The following is a 12,762-nucleotide window of genomic DNA, read 5'->3' as shown; positions in this document are numbered from 1 at the left end:
TATTTTGTTAATATAAATTTTATAATAAATAAAAATATAAAATTAATAATTAATGTATTAAAAATATCTTTATTTCTTTTGTTTAAAAAAAATTGACCATTATTGAAGCACGCGTACCTGCTGCACTAAGCGGAACTGTTTTGACCAGCTTCGTATAGTGTGCACCTCGTGCTTGTTTCTTTAAAATATTTTTGCATGTGTTTAGGTATTATTCTATTACTTATTTTATAACATATTTTTAAATAAATATTTTTTAATATTATAACAAATTAATTTTATTCTCGTTTAATATTTACCTTTGTTACTTGAAATTAATATTTCCACCAAATTGCTTTTAAGAAAATAAACAAGAAAAATGTAATAAATATAATTATAGAGTACCTTATAAAAAATATTTATTTTTAAAAATACATTTTATAAAAATTAAAAGATAAAATAATGAATAATTTTATTAACTTAAATATTTAAAGTTGAGTTTAAATATTTAAAAATAATAAATTTTATTAAAAATAAAATGTCCATTACGCGTATTTGTTGTTGAGACGAAGAGTATTGGAATTTGCAATCCCAAATCATATATAAACAGATTTGGAGCAAAATTGGTGATGCCCAAGATCGAGTTCTTAGCCATGGAGCAAACAACAAGTGTGAAAGTTCTTCAGGAGTGTTCAGTGGCACCAACACAGGGAAGAACCACTTCCTCCGCGCCAACTTCCCTTCCTTTCACCTTCTTTGATTTACTATGGCTAAGGTCTCCACCAGTTGAACGTGTTTTCTTCTATGAATTCTCAAACCCCACAATCTCATTCTTTGATTCCATTCTTCCCAATCTCAAACACTCTCTTTCCTTCACACTCCACCACTTCCTCCCTCTTGCTGGCACCATCACATGGCCTGATGACTCACCCCACCCCATCATCAACTATGTCCCTGGCAATGCTGTTTCCTTAACCATTGCTGAGTCCAATGCAAATTTCAACCTCCTTTGTTCCAACACTTGTGAAGCTTCTCAACTCCTCAATTTGATACCCCTTTTGGCCACTTCCCATGAACAGGCATGTGTGATGGCTCTTCAAGTTACCCTTTTTCCAAACCATGGCTTTAGTCTTGGAATATCCACACACCATGCAGCTTGTGATGGGAAGACCTCAACTTTGTTTCTCAAAGCATGGGCCCATGCCTGTTCCAATAACCTTGGAGAATCATCATTTTCGTCATTACCTAAACATCTAACACCCATTTATGACAGGTCAATTATAAGAGACCCCTCAGGAATGGGTGCAATGTACGTGAATAGTTGGTTGAACTTTGGAGGGCCAAACAATAGAAGCATGAAGGTGTGGGATTTTGGTGGTGCAATGTCAAAGGAATCAACTAGAGGTTCGTTTGAATTAACCTCAAAAAATGTCCAAAAGCTTAAGCAGCATGAAAAATCTAAGCTGAAAGAGAATGCTCACTTGTCAACATATGCGGTTACATGTGCTTATGTGTTGCAATGCTTAGTCAAAGCAGAACAACCAAAGGCCAATGGAGTAGCTTTTTTGTTCAGTGTGGATTGTAGGTCTCGCTTGGAGCCACCTATTCCTTCCTCATATTTTGGAAATTGCATCATAGGCCATAAGGTTATGAATGAGACAAAAAAGTTTGTGGGAGATGATGGTTTCATCCATGCTCTTGAGGGGATTACTGAAGCTTTGAAAAAATTGGATGATGGGGTGCTAAGTGGAGCAGTAACATTGTCTACAATGATGCAAATTGCAAATGATAATAAAATACTTAGCACTGCTGGATCTCCAAGGTTTGAGGTTTATGGTATTGATTTTGGATGGGGAAGGCCAAAGAAGGTGGATATGACTTCAATAGGCAAAACAGGAGCATTTTGTCTGTCTGAGAGTAGGAATGAAAATGGAGGGATTGAGATTGGGTTGGTGTTGAACAAACAAGAAATGGAGGTTTTTGCTGCTCATTTTACTCAAGGACTTGAATCCCTTTAATGCTGTTCAACCCTAGATTTTCAAGTGAAGAACTCTGCACATTTTCATTTGAGAAGTTGGAAGAACTTAATCTTTGTGACAGTAATTGCATATTTATTTTAAGGACTCTTTCTATACATTTGACAACTACAGTGATTTTTGTCTTTCTTATGTTGGCTTTCGAAATTTCTGCACACGTTTATCCTATTTTACTTTTTAGAATTTTAGCTGTAGAATACATTGAATATTGTGCTATTAGTATTTTTTTATTTATAAGTTTTTTTTAAATATAAAAAAATAAGTAAAATTTTATTTATGACTTTATTTATTATAAAATTTGAATTAACAAGACATGTACTGATTATTTATATAAATAGATAGATTTATTAATTTAATATGTTAATTATTAATTTGACCATTTATTATGATGAATATATTTTCATATACTGTATAAATTTATAATATAAATACTTTTTATTAGAATGAATGAATTATTCATTTTTTTTGGAACAATAAATATTATTTCTTTGTGTTTGAAAGAAGAATATTATTAACACATTTTTAATACATTTTTATTATTAATTAAAATTTATTAAAAATTATAAAAATATGAAAGAAACATAAATTTAAAGAGTAAGAAAAAGTAGAACTCACATGATATTTTTAGTTTTTAATGTATTGAGCAAATTATGGAGTTTGTTTCTAATATTCCTCTTTCTAAAAACATATATTTAAGTTTCTAATGATCATAATTTTATTACTATCTCTAATTTGATTAATAAAAAATATCTTATTTTTCAAAAGTAATAAAAATAGTTAAATGTTATAAATTTAATTTATATATAATCTATTTTAAAAATTTCTACAATATTAATTGGTGTCTTATATAATAAATAAATAAAAATGTTCACAATAAAGGATAAGTATTGTATTAACACAAAACTCAAATTAAATAAAAATAAAAAATTAGCAATTAATGTATTTAAAAATAGATCTTTGTTTCTTATACTTTAGAAAAACAAAATATATTAGTAATTGTTTCTTAGAGTCTAAAGGTAGTATTTTTTTTTTTATAGTTTAATTTTGATATATTGTTAATGTGTATTGGATAGTCGAGATGAGTGTCTATTCCGATATATTAATAGTTTTAAGTGATAGTTAACAATGATTTTTGGTTATAAATTAGCTTTAGAGAGGAGTGTGTTATTACAAGAAACATTTCCACGTTTAAATTAGAAGATCTAATCAATGTTAGGATACAGTAGTGTGTAGAATGCATATAGATAGGTTTTTCAAAATTTATAGATAGATTTTGTAATTATAGACAGGTTTACAGATAGAAACAATGTGTCTATAATTTTATCGTCAATAAATCAATATTTAAATCCATCTGTAATATTTAATTTTTTTTATTTACTTGTAGAATTATTCTTCATTATTTTTAATTATCATAATCGTGTCTTTGAGTGGATTTATATAGGTTTCCAACGGGGCTAATTGACTTTAACTCTGCAGTGATTTGTGCGATACATATGTAGTTATTTCAATTAAACTTCGATTTTATGTTTGACTTTGAATGATACTAAATCAATTATGATTAAATTTGGTATAGGTATCTAATCTGTTTAAGATGATAAAAATTTTTATTTTTGAAATAAAAAATGTTAAATTTTATATCTAAATACTGACATTTTCATATTTATATTACTCAAATTTTTTATCAATTGAATCAATTAACATTTTTATCTTAAAAATCACCGTCCAAAATATCATAGTGTCCCGGAAATTAAAAAATCATTTTTTTTTCATCCTTAATCAAACCTCGCATCTTATAAATAAAATCAAGTTTTAACTAAAACAGAAGAATTTAATTGGCTTGGAAAAATTCAAGAACTTAAAATCATACGTTGTCAAAACTAATGCAATAAAATATATAATTAAGCAATAAAACTATTAAATGATGTAATTAGAAATAAGTCATGTAATTTTTTTTTTCATTAGCCTCTTAAATAACTAAAAATATTCTTTTTTATTAAAAATGTATTTAATTTATTTAAATTTAACTCTTAAAAACTGAAATTGATAAAATACAACTTTTTTCCAATCCCACCCAGTGCACTTGAGAAAGTAATCGCAATTGTTGTATCTAAAAAGTTAATATTCAGTAAATTTTGAACGATTATATCTTATAAAAAGTGGTAAAAAAAAATTCACTAAATGCATACATAAACATATATTATTGAGAAGGCATGCAAAAACTTGAATACGTAATATGCACAATAGTTTTGAAAATATGATACTAATGCAGAAGGTTAAAACCTGTGGGTTATGTAAAATTATGTTTCTGAAGCCAATGTGTATGCTGACTCATAAGAATTGATCAAGTTGGTGGAGATGTTAGCAGTTCCAATAAACAATAAAACTTTTTCTTTTAGTTAGTGGGTGGATCTTTAATTTACATGGATGAGAAGGACCTCAATTAAAGGAGAACTTTAAACAGTGCAATGGTCTCATGCACTTATCGATCTCCTTAGTTGCTTTGCGTAGTGGCCATTTCATGCAATTGACAGCATAGCCTCTTCAAGTCTTTTTACCCAAATTGCAACATTTATTATATAAAATATCTAAGATATATGGGGTGCCATTTGGTGTGGCAGGACCATACTTCTTCACCATGCCCACATTTATATACCTCATTTTATGAAAATTAATAGTTCTTTTAACATCTCATAAATAATATTTTTCAAAAAATATAATTTACCAAAAATATATATTGATAATATTACAAAGTTTAATAATTAATATATTGATAAAACCAACTTATCTATATTAACTTTTTTGAAAGCATATTTTTTTAAAGAATCATTGAAACGTTATTTAAAGAATTCCATGAAATTCTATATAAAAAAAATCCATAAATTAATGCATTTTTAACATCTTTAGCATTAAATAACAAACCAACAAATAAAAGATCTCTTTTAACTCATGAATTTCTTTATTTGAAATATTTCTAATTAATATACTTACAGTACAAAGTTGCACTCCAAAAAAGGAATTAGTGTCTCCACTATTAAATTTTCAGAAAATATTTTTCATTACTATTAACCTATTTAATTAAAATTAATAAATTTAAAACATTACTTCACAATACCTCCCACTATTTTTTTTTATTGTATATTTAAGTTAGAAATCGAGTCTTCATATTATTCATCAAGGTCATTCTAAATTTATTTATTGCAACAAATTCTAACTTTTAATTTAATAAATAAATATATTAATAAAATAATTTCTAAATTTTAACCTTACCTTGATAGTAATCAAAATTCATAAGTGTGTCATCATTTTGTTGTGAGTCTGTGAAAGTATTAAATTTAAATCTATCATATATGACGGAATTGATAAACTTTTGCAAGAATAGTCATAGGGCTCGTTCTTTCAATTTAAACTGACAAAAATTTCCTATCACAACTGCTTAATCGTAATATTCAATTAGGGGAGAATCTAAAAGATAAGTCGAAGCTTAGGAAATTATATAATTCTTGGTCGATTGGTCAGGAAGAAGAACAACAGAAGGATTTTATTACAGTGTAAACTATGGAAAAAGCGCTTGGTCTTAAAAGGGCAGTAGTGCGATAGAAAACTGAAAAAGATAGCTACGTGCGCAGAGAGAGCAACATATTGCGTGAAAGGATACGGATATCCCTTGCTTGCATTCTTCCTCCCAACTTCTTCTTCCGAGATGCCTTCCTCATTGGCAAAAGAAAAGGGAAGCAGGGCAGGCTTCTAGAAAGCGGTTCCTATTTGACTAAGGTAATTCCCTATAGCTTGGTAACTGAATTGGCCTGGCCCTTATCAAACTAATTCATATCGATCACAAGCTTACCTCCTCTCCCTATCAGTTGAGTCAGGAAGTTAATTGCTCCTTCCTTCATGTATTCTTCTTAAAAGAGTTCTTTTCCCCTTCGGTTCAAAGGATAAGTCTTCAATTCAAGACTCTATTATTTCACACAGTTTATTAGATTTTTTCAATTAAACAACCTCTTTCTATTCTATTGATAAAAAATATCCAGCTGCGCCATGTCAGGTATATCTACCTCTTCCAAATCGACTATCTACAATCAAAACGAAAGAAGATTTTCAGTCTTTTTTCATTGAAGGGCCTACTCTTTGCTTCTGGGAAGATTCAACTCGAGTATGGTCTGTGCGTGACATATTTTCTACCATGACAAATCAATTGATTTCGGAACACTTTCTCAATCTAAAAATAGATATTGCAATGGGATGCTTATTTATGCCATTTTCAATGCATGTTCTCATTTCTATTTGCTTCTTTTCTATTTGTCACTGAACTGATCTTTCAGAGAGGGAAGATGATGTTCTTAACTCGAGAGATAGCCCTATTTTGCCAAACCCTCTCCCTATGGTCGAGCAACTATGTACCTTTCTTTTCTAGACCTCATGTGCGAGAAGTATGATGTTACTGCTTGACCTATAACTAGCTCTCCTTGGGAAAGAAAAAAGCTTGACATACGAGATATGTTGGAGAAGGCATCTGTTACTAAAGAAAATCTCATTTGCCAACATTTCATTGCTTGGGTATTCTCCCGTTAGAGACCTTAACAACGAAATGAAAGTGGAGCAGCTCATTCGCTTACAGAGAACTCAGCTAAAGAAGAAAAGGTAGAAAGAAATCTACAAGTTACATCGAACTCTCCTCCATATGCTTTTCTTAGGGTACCAATCCCGCTCCTGTCTCTTCTGTATAGGGGATAACAAAGAGGACTCATGATTGGCATTACAGATTGGAGAATGATGAATGCTTGGCATGGGCGTACTACTTCTATTGACTTGAAATCTGACCCTATGTCTTCTCTTCCAGAGTCTATACCCTCTGATTTACGTGCCATCCTAACTAGTTATTGGTAGGTCCTTGACACTCTTAAGGGCTTACCAATGCCCCGGCCACATTTCAATCGTTGATAAATTTGATATTTTGAGATTTCCTCCGAAAGTGCGTCTTGATATTTTTTCGATGATGTATTAGTGTTTAGCAAGTCTTCGCCACTGCATTTGGATCACTTGTCCCTCATTTTGGATCATCTACAGGCCCGTTCTCTCTATGCCAAACCTTTTAAGTACTCCTTTGGACAGACCAAGATAGAGTCTTTTTGCCATGTCATGTCCGGTTCTGGTGTTGAAATGGACCAACAAAATAAAAAGTGGCAACTATTTTGGCTTGGCCTACTCCAACTACTAGAACTCAACTTAGGGGATTTTTTGGTCTCACCAGTTATTACTGGCCTTTCATACGTGGCTATGCTCAACTTGCAGGCCCACTCACTACTTTATTACAGAAGCACAAGTTTGATTGGACTGATGCGGCCCAACATTCTTTTGACTCATTGAAGCAGGCTATGACTCGGGGACCCTTTCTTGCCTGACTTTCAGAAACCGTTTGTTGTCGAGACTGATGCATCAGGATGTGGCATCAACGCAGTCCTCAGTCAAGACGACATCCAATCGCCTATTTTTGAAGAAGCTCTCGCCACGAATGCAATCGAAGTCAGCTTATGTTTGAGAACTCCACGCTATCTCTGAAGCTGTTGCCAAATTTAGACACTACTTGCTTGGACATTTTTTTATCATTCGTACAGATAACAAAAGTTTAAAGCACCTTTCCTAGCAAGTTATTCAAAGGCCAGAACAGGAACTTTAGCTACCAAAGCTCATGGGATTTCACTATTCCATCAAATACAAAGCCGGTAAACCAAATCAAGCTGCCGATGCTTTATCACAGGTTTGTTACATGGCACTGATTGCTTCCCATTTTACCTTTGTTGATAACATTTATGCTGTCATTCGCTCTTCTGTTCAGTTGCAACTGTTCCGTGAATGCCTTTCTCAATATCCTGGAGCCTCGGAGGGGTTTTCGATAAAACAGGGGTTGTTATTTTACCATGACTGGCTAGTTTTGTCTAAGGACAATCCAGAGTTACTTCAAATCATTATTTGCGAATTTCACACCACTCCGGTTGGTGGTCATGCTGGTGTCTTACGCACCTTCCATCGCATAGTAGCTTAGTTTTATTGGAAAGGCATGCATCAGGATATTCAACTATTCAGTCTTGTATGGTTTTTCAACACACCAAGCCCTCTCAACTATATCCTGCTGGGTTATTGTGCCCCCTACCTCTTCCTTATCAGATATGGGAGGACATTGCAATGGACTTTATTACGGGACATCCACCGTCACGCGGCTTCACGATTATAGCAGTTGTAGTTGACCATTTGTAAAAATACGACCATTTTGTACCCCCATCGAGCTAATTACATGAGTTCCTAAGTTGCTGAGACTTTTGTTTCCACTATAGTGAAACTCGTATGCCACGGGCTATTATTTTTTATCGCTTTCACAAGTGCTTTTTGGAAACATTTATGTAAGCTTCATGGTACGTACTACTTTGAATATGAACTCGTCGTACCACCCACAAACGGATGGTCAAACGGAAGCTTTAAATAAATGTTTGGAGCTGTACCTACGTTGCTTCGTTCATGAGACTCTGCGTTTATGGGTTTTCGACTTGCCTTGGGCTGAGTATTGTTACAACTCGTCCTTCCAAACTTCCATTGGTATGACTCCATTCAAAGCTGTGTATGGTCGTGACCCCTGTTCTTCTTAAGTTTCATCCAGACAATGGGGTCCCTTCAGAATTGGAGCAACTATTAAGAGATCGAGATGCAATACTTTCTCTCCTTAAACATAATTTACAGAATGCTTAGACTCGTATGAAGCGCTACGCGGATACCAAGCGAAAGGAACTTCATGCCTACCTTGCTTTAAAGCAATATAAAGATAAAGTGATTTATAGTGCTAGAAATGATGAAAATCTTTATTTTGTTGTCTTTCAGTTCTAAGTTTTGACCTTGGTCTAAATGTTATTTGTTCTTTTCATTTCCTATAAGATTCAAAAAAATGTAATTCTTTGTAATTAAACATAATCTCTATCTCTTCCTATCGGTTAATTCTTTACTTGAAAAGTCAGCATTTGCCATACTTGACTGCAGATTCACTCCCTTCCTTCTTAGTCTAGCTCAGACCTTTCTAATATATAAGATGTCATAAATATAGAATAAGACTAGGAATCTCGATTAGAAGACTTGCCCCCTACCAACTACTTATAACTGGCTGAGAGATTGATTTTTCTTGTACCACTTTCGGAAATAGAATGGAATCTGGGATCAAAGAAGATTAGGGGGTGAGTTCGCACCCACATTCTCTCATAAAGTAACGACCATAGTGACTAATTGGCCCGGAAGACATATTATGAAATTTCTTGATAGAACAGCCTAGTGCTAGCCTGACCCGGTGGTTAGAGCCTCTACCTTTGGTATCAATAGAATAGATCTCATGCAAACACCCCTTGATTTTCTTTCTGGTTGGATGCTCAAATGCCCAGTGACCATGCTTAGCACCTACTCCGGTAATGAAGACTAATTACTAGTTGGCGAAACTTCCCATCCATACTGATAGAATTAGCAACCCATCTTAGGGTGACCGATACGGTGACTCAAGAATCCATTCTTTTTGTGCAATCTTTAAGGCTACTCAAACATAAGTTAGGTATATTAATGTTTTCAAATCTCTTGTGCATGAAAGCTTTTGAGCTTTGACTTGATTTGCCTCCTCGCTACAACAAATGAAGGAACAACAACAACTTTGACTTTGGTTTTACAAGATTGTCAAACCTCCCATATCTCACTAGCTTGATTACATAATTTCCTTTCCTACCGCTCTTGACTCCCCAAAAGAGAAAACTAGGGCTACGGTTAACACATGCTGGAGCGAGCGAATTGGGGTCCATAGAAGAACTCCCTAGGTGATAATAGGTTGCATGGAAAGCGGGATCCAAGATGGAGACTTATTTTTCCATCACAATCGATGTATTCGACGAAGATGATGATCTACTCCACTTTTCGGAGGAAGCAATTTCTGTTAAAAAAAAGAACTCAAAGATCAGCATGAATGCTTCCAACTCAGCTCGCTGCGCTCCCTCCTCGATAGGGTGCTTTTCATTCTGATTGCATTTCCTTCTTGTATAAGAACTCGTACTTGAACTTCAGGAATGACAGTTGAACTACTTTATAGGTCAAAACTCGTTCACCTCTTCTTCTTCTATTTTTCCATTCACGTTGGCAGATCACCTTATCCTTATCGTTGAAGGGGATCAGTCAAAGAGTCCCCATTAAATTGAAGGTCGTTGAAAGCTTGCCAATCGTCTTCAAGGAAAGAAGGTCAAAAACAAGTTTGGCCCAGTCAATCATCTGTAGAAAAGCTGAAAGTTTTCGAATTGAGTTCTTCGTGGTTTTCCTTGCTTAATTAGATAGATGAATCTAGTTTGACTTAAAAATGACCAAAACACCACACCAGGAATCAGAATTGAAGTTTTCAACATTAGGCCATAAACAGCTACCTCAGATCATGTCAAACACCACACCTTCGCCAAACCGCTTCTGACGGACGTGCACTGCTCTGGACCTTGGGACTTTCTCGAACTATTGGGCTTGGCACTCCCACATCCCGTTCCGAAAAGGGCAACATAGGGATTAATCACATTACCTCACTCTTCTTCTTTTGACAATTCTGTTTTCGGAAAGAGAGAGAGACCACTATCCTTCCCTGAGTAAGGGAACTAGGGCAAGCTAGAGTTGAAGACACTAAGTCTTTTTATACTTTTTTCGTAATACAGCATGCTCTTTTGACCACCTAACATTGCACCTAAAAAAAGGGGTTTCCTGGCTTCCTTCTTAGATCGATAGGATGGAACACAACTCGAGGAGGCTTTCGATCGATTGGAACATTTGACCTCGTTCGCACATAAAAGGATTTAAGAAAAAGAAGGAAAAGATGGACATATGGAAAAGACAATACATCTTGATTCCAAATCTAGTCGTCAAGGATCAAACTTCATGAATGCCACTGGGAAAGTTGGAATAGGGGTGGGCGGCAACTTCAGGGCAGGAAGGTTTGGGGCTTTGGGATACATGTCTTCTTCGGCAATAAGAAAGATAATTTATCCACATAATCTCATCCCAAAAAGGCTACTTACCTTACGGATAGAGAGAAAGAAAAAATCCTACTTTTTACTGATCTTAGTAGGATTGCAAAGAAAGAAGAGGCATTAGTACCTCCACGGATAACTAGAAAGATGAGTTCCTCACTCAAGAGTTAGTCAGAGGCATTGCTATTGATTCTCTTAGAGGTAGTATGATTAAGAAGATTTGTCTTTCTTTTTTTATTATGAAGCAGGGATTGCAGGTTGACTCGTCCTTTAAGAAAAAAAAAGAAAGCAAGTTCATCCCCCTTTCCTTGGGGATCAGGAGCGACTTATTCCATTTGAGGCTTCTCATTCACTTTAAATAAGACAGTGTTTCAGGTAGATAGACCCAGGCGTATCAGCCAACAAAGCAGAACGGGAATAGATTCGAGATAAACAAAGCAAAAAACGTAGAGCTACAATGCTATAACCGAATATCCTAGTGAAAAGGGGCGACCGACTGAAATTCCTTTCTATATGGGACCATTTGGGGACTTTAACCCTTGTTGAATGCATTTTTTTACTATATAAGCTATTTTGAACAAAGAAAAGAGATAAAAAATGAACACTTTATATCTTTTTCTTTGCTTGTTGCATAAAAGCAAGTGAGTTAAGGGAAGAGGAGAAGATCTTACAACTATTGGGGGATCTTTCTTTCCCTCTCACTATAGGCAAGATAGAGGAATCCCTTCTAGAGTGGAAGCATATTCCAATATGACTCCAACGAAAGTGTCTTTTAAAAACATATTAGCTTATGTTCTACTATTTGAAATCAAAGTTGGAGAAGATAGACCTTTGTTACTTCAATCTTCAAATCAAAAGAAAGGATTGGCTGATCTAACAAGAAAAACTACATGAATAAAAGATTTTTAGCTATCGAAAACGATTGTATATTCCTACGCTAGAGACATCTGCTTTGTACTACTAACATGTTAACTGTTGGGATTCTCGATATGTGATGGTTCTATATACCAGAGCCTATGCTTCTCAATCCAAAAGAAATAAGCTCATCAGATTGAGAACTACTTGTTAGAGTTGCTAAGGAGACTTTGTAATAATCAAGTATATAGTACGCATCATGTACCAAGTCCGTGCCACTGCGACGAGTCCTTTAATCAAACAGCAAAAGATCTACTTTGTCTGAAGGAATCCTTTGATCCACTTCGGATTAACAATCAAGGGAGGTTAAAGGCTTTCACTGTCTTTGTCACCTCTATTGTTCTAAGAGCTGAGTCTCAAAGACTATATTCAAAGGAAAAGCGAATTCGATGCCATCTTCATTCTCATTCCCTTCTTCTCGGAGCAGTTAGAATAGTATAAGAATCGAACATGAGCAAACCCATCTAAGCAAAGCTTGATGAATCGGATTCAGATATGCTAATGTCGGATAAAAAATTAGTAGCTGCCTAAGAAAGGGGAAGCAATGCGAATATATTCCATATGATCCCAAGTAAGGACTTATAATAGCCATTTGAATCAATCCCTTGTCCTCCATTCAAAGAACTTAAAGTAACTACTGAGTCTATTCGTTTAGTAAACATAAGTCCCTGACACTTTCAAAATCCAGCTCGTCAGATGAACCTGCATCTTGACTCTTAGCTCTGCGTCTTCTTGGAAGTGAGATCACTACAGACCAGACAGAACGAAAAAGGTGCTTCTATATCTACATCTACACAGGAGGACGAAGCGACTCA

The 12,762-nt window shown here is 34.4% G+C and overlaps 1 protein-coding gene across 1 annotated transcript; it reads left to right on the top strand.

Annotated features, from left to right (window-relative positions):
- Nucleotides 1-626: 626 nt before the first annotated feature.
- Nucleotides 627-1,994, top strand: LOC113868126 (phenolic glucoside malonyltransferase 1-like). The gene has a single exon (XM_027503692.1). It carries the CDS (start codon nucleotides 630-632, stop codon nucleotides 1,992-1,994), a length of 1,365 nt encoding a protein of 454 aa, XP_027359493.1. The 5' UTR covers nucleotides 627-629.
- The last annotated feature ends 10,768 nt before the right edge of the window (nucleotides 1,995-12,762 follow it).

The sequence above is a fragment of the Abrus precatorius genome, unplaced genomic scaffold (assembly GCF_003935025.1).
Source record: "Abrus precatorius isolate BTA unplaced genomic scaffold, Abrus_2018 Scaffold5, whole genome shotgun sequence".
NCBI lineage: Eukaryota > Viridiplantae > Streptophyta > Magnoliopsida > Fabales > Fabaceae > Abrus > Abrus precatorius.
The sequence above is the reverse complement of the archived record's forward strand: the minus strand, read 5'-3'. Positions and strand labels throughout refer to the sequence as shown.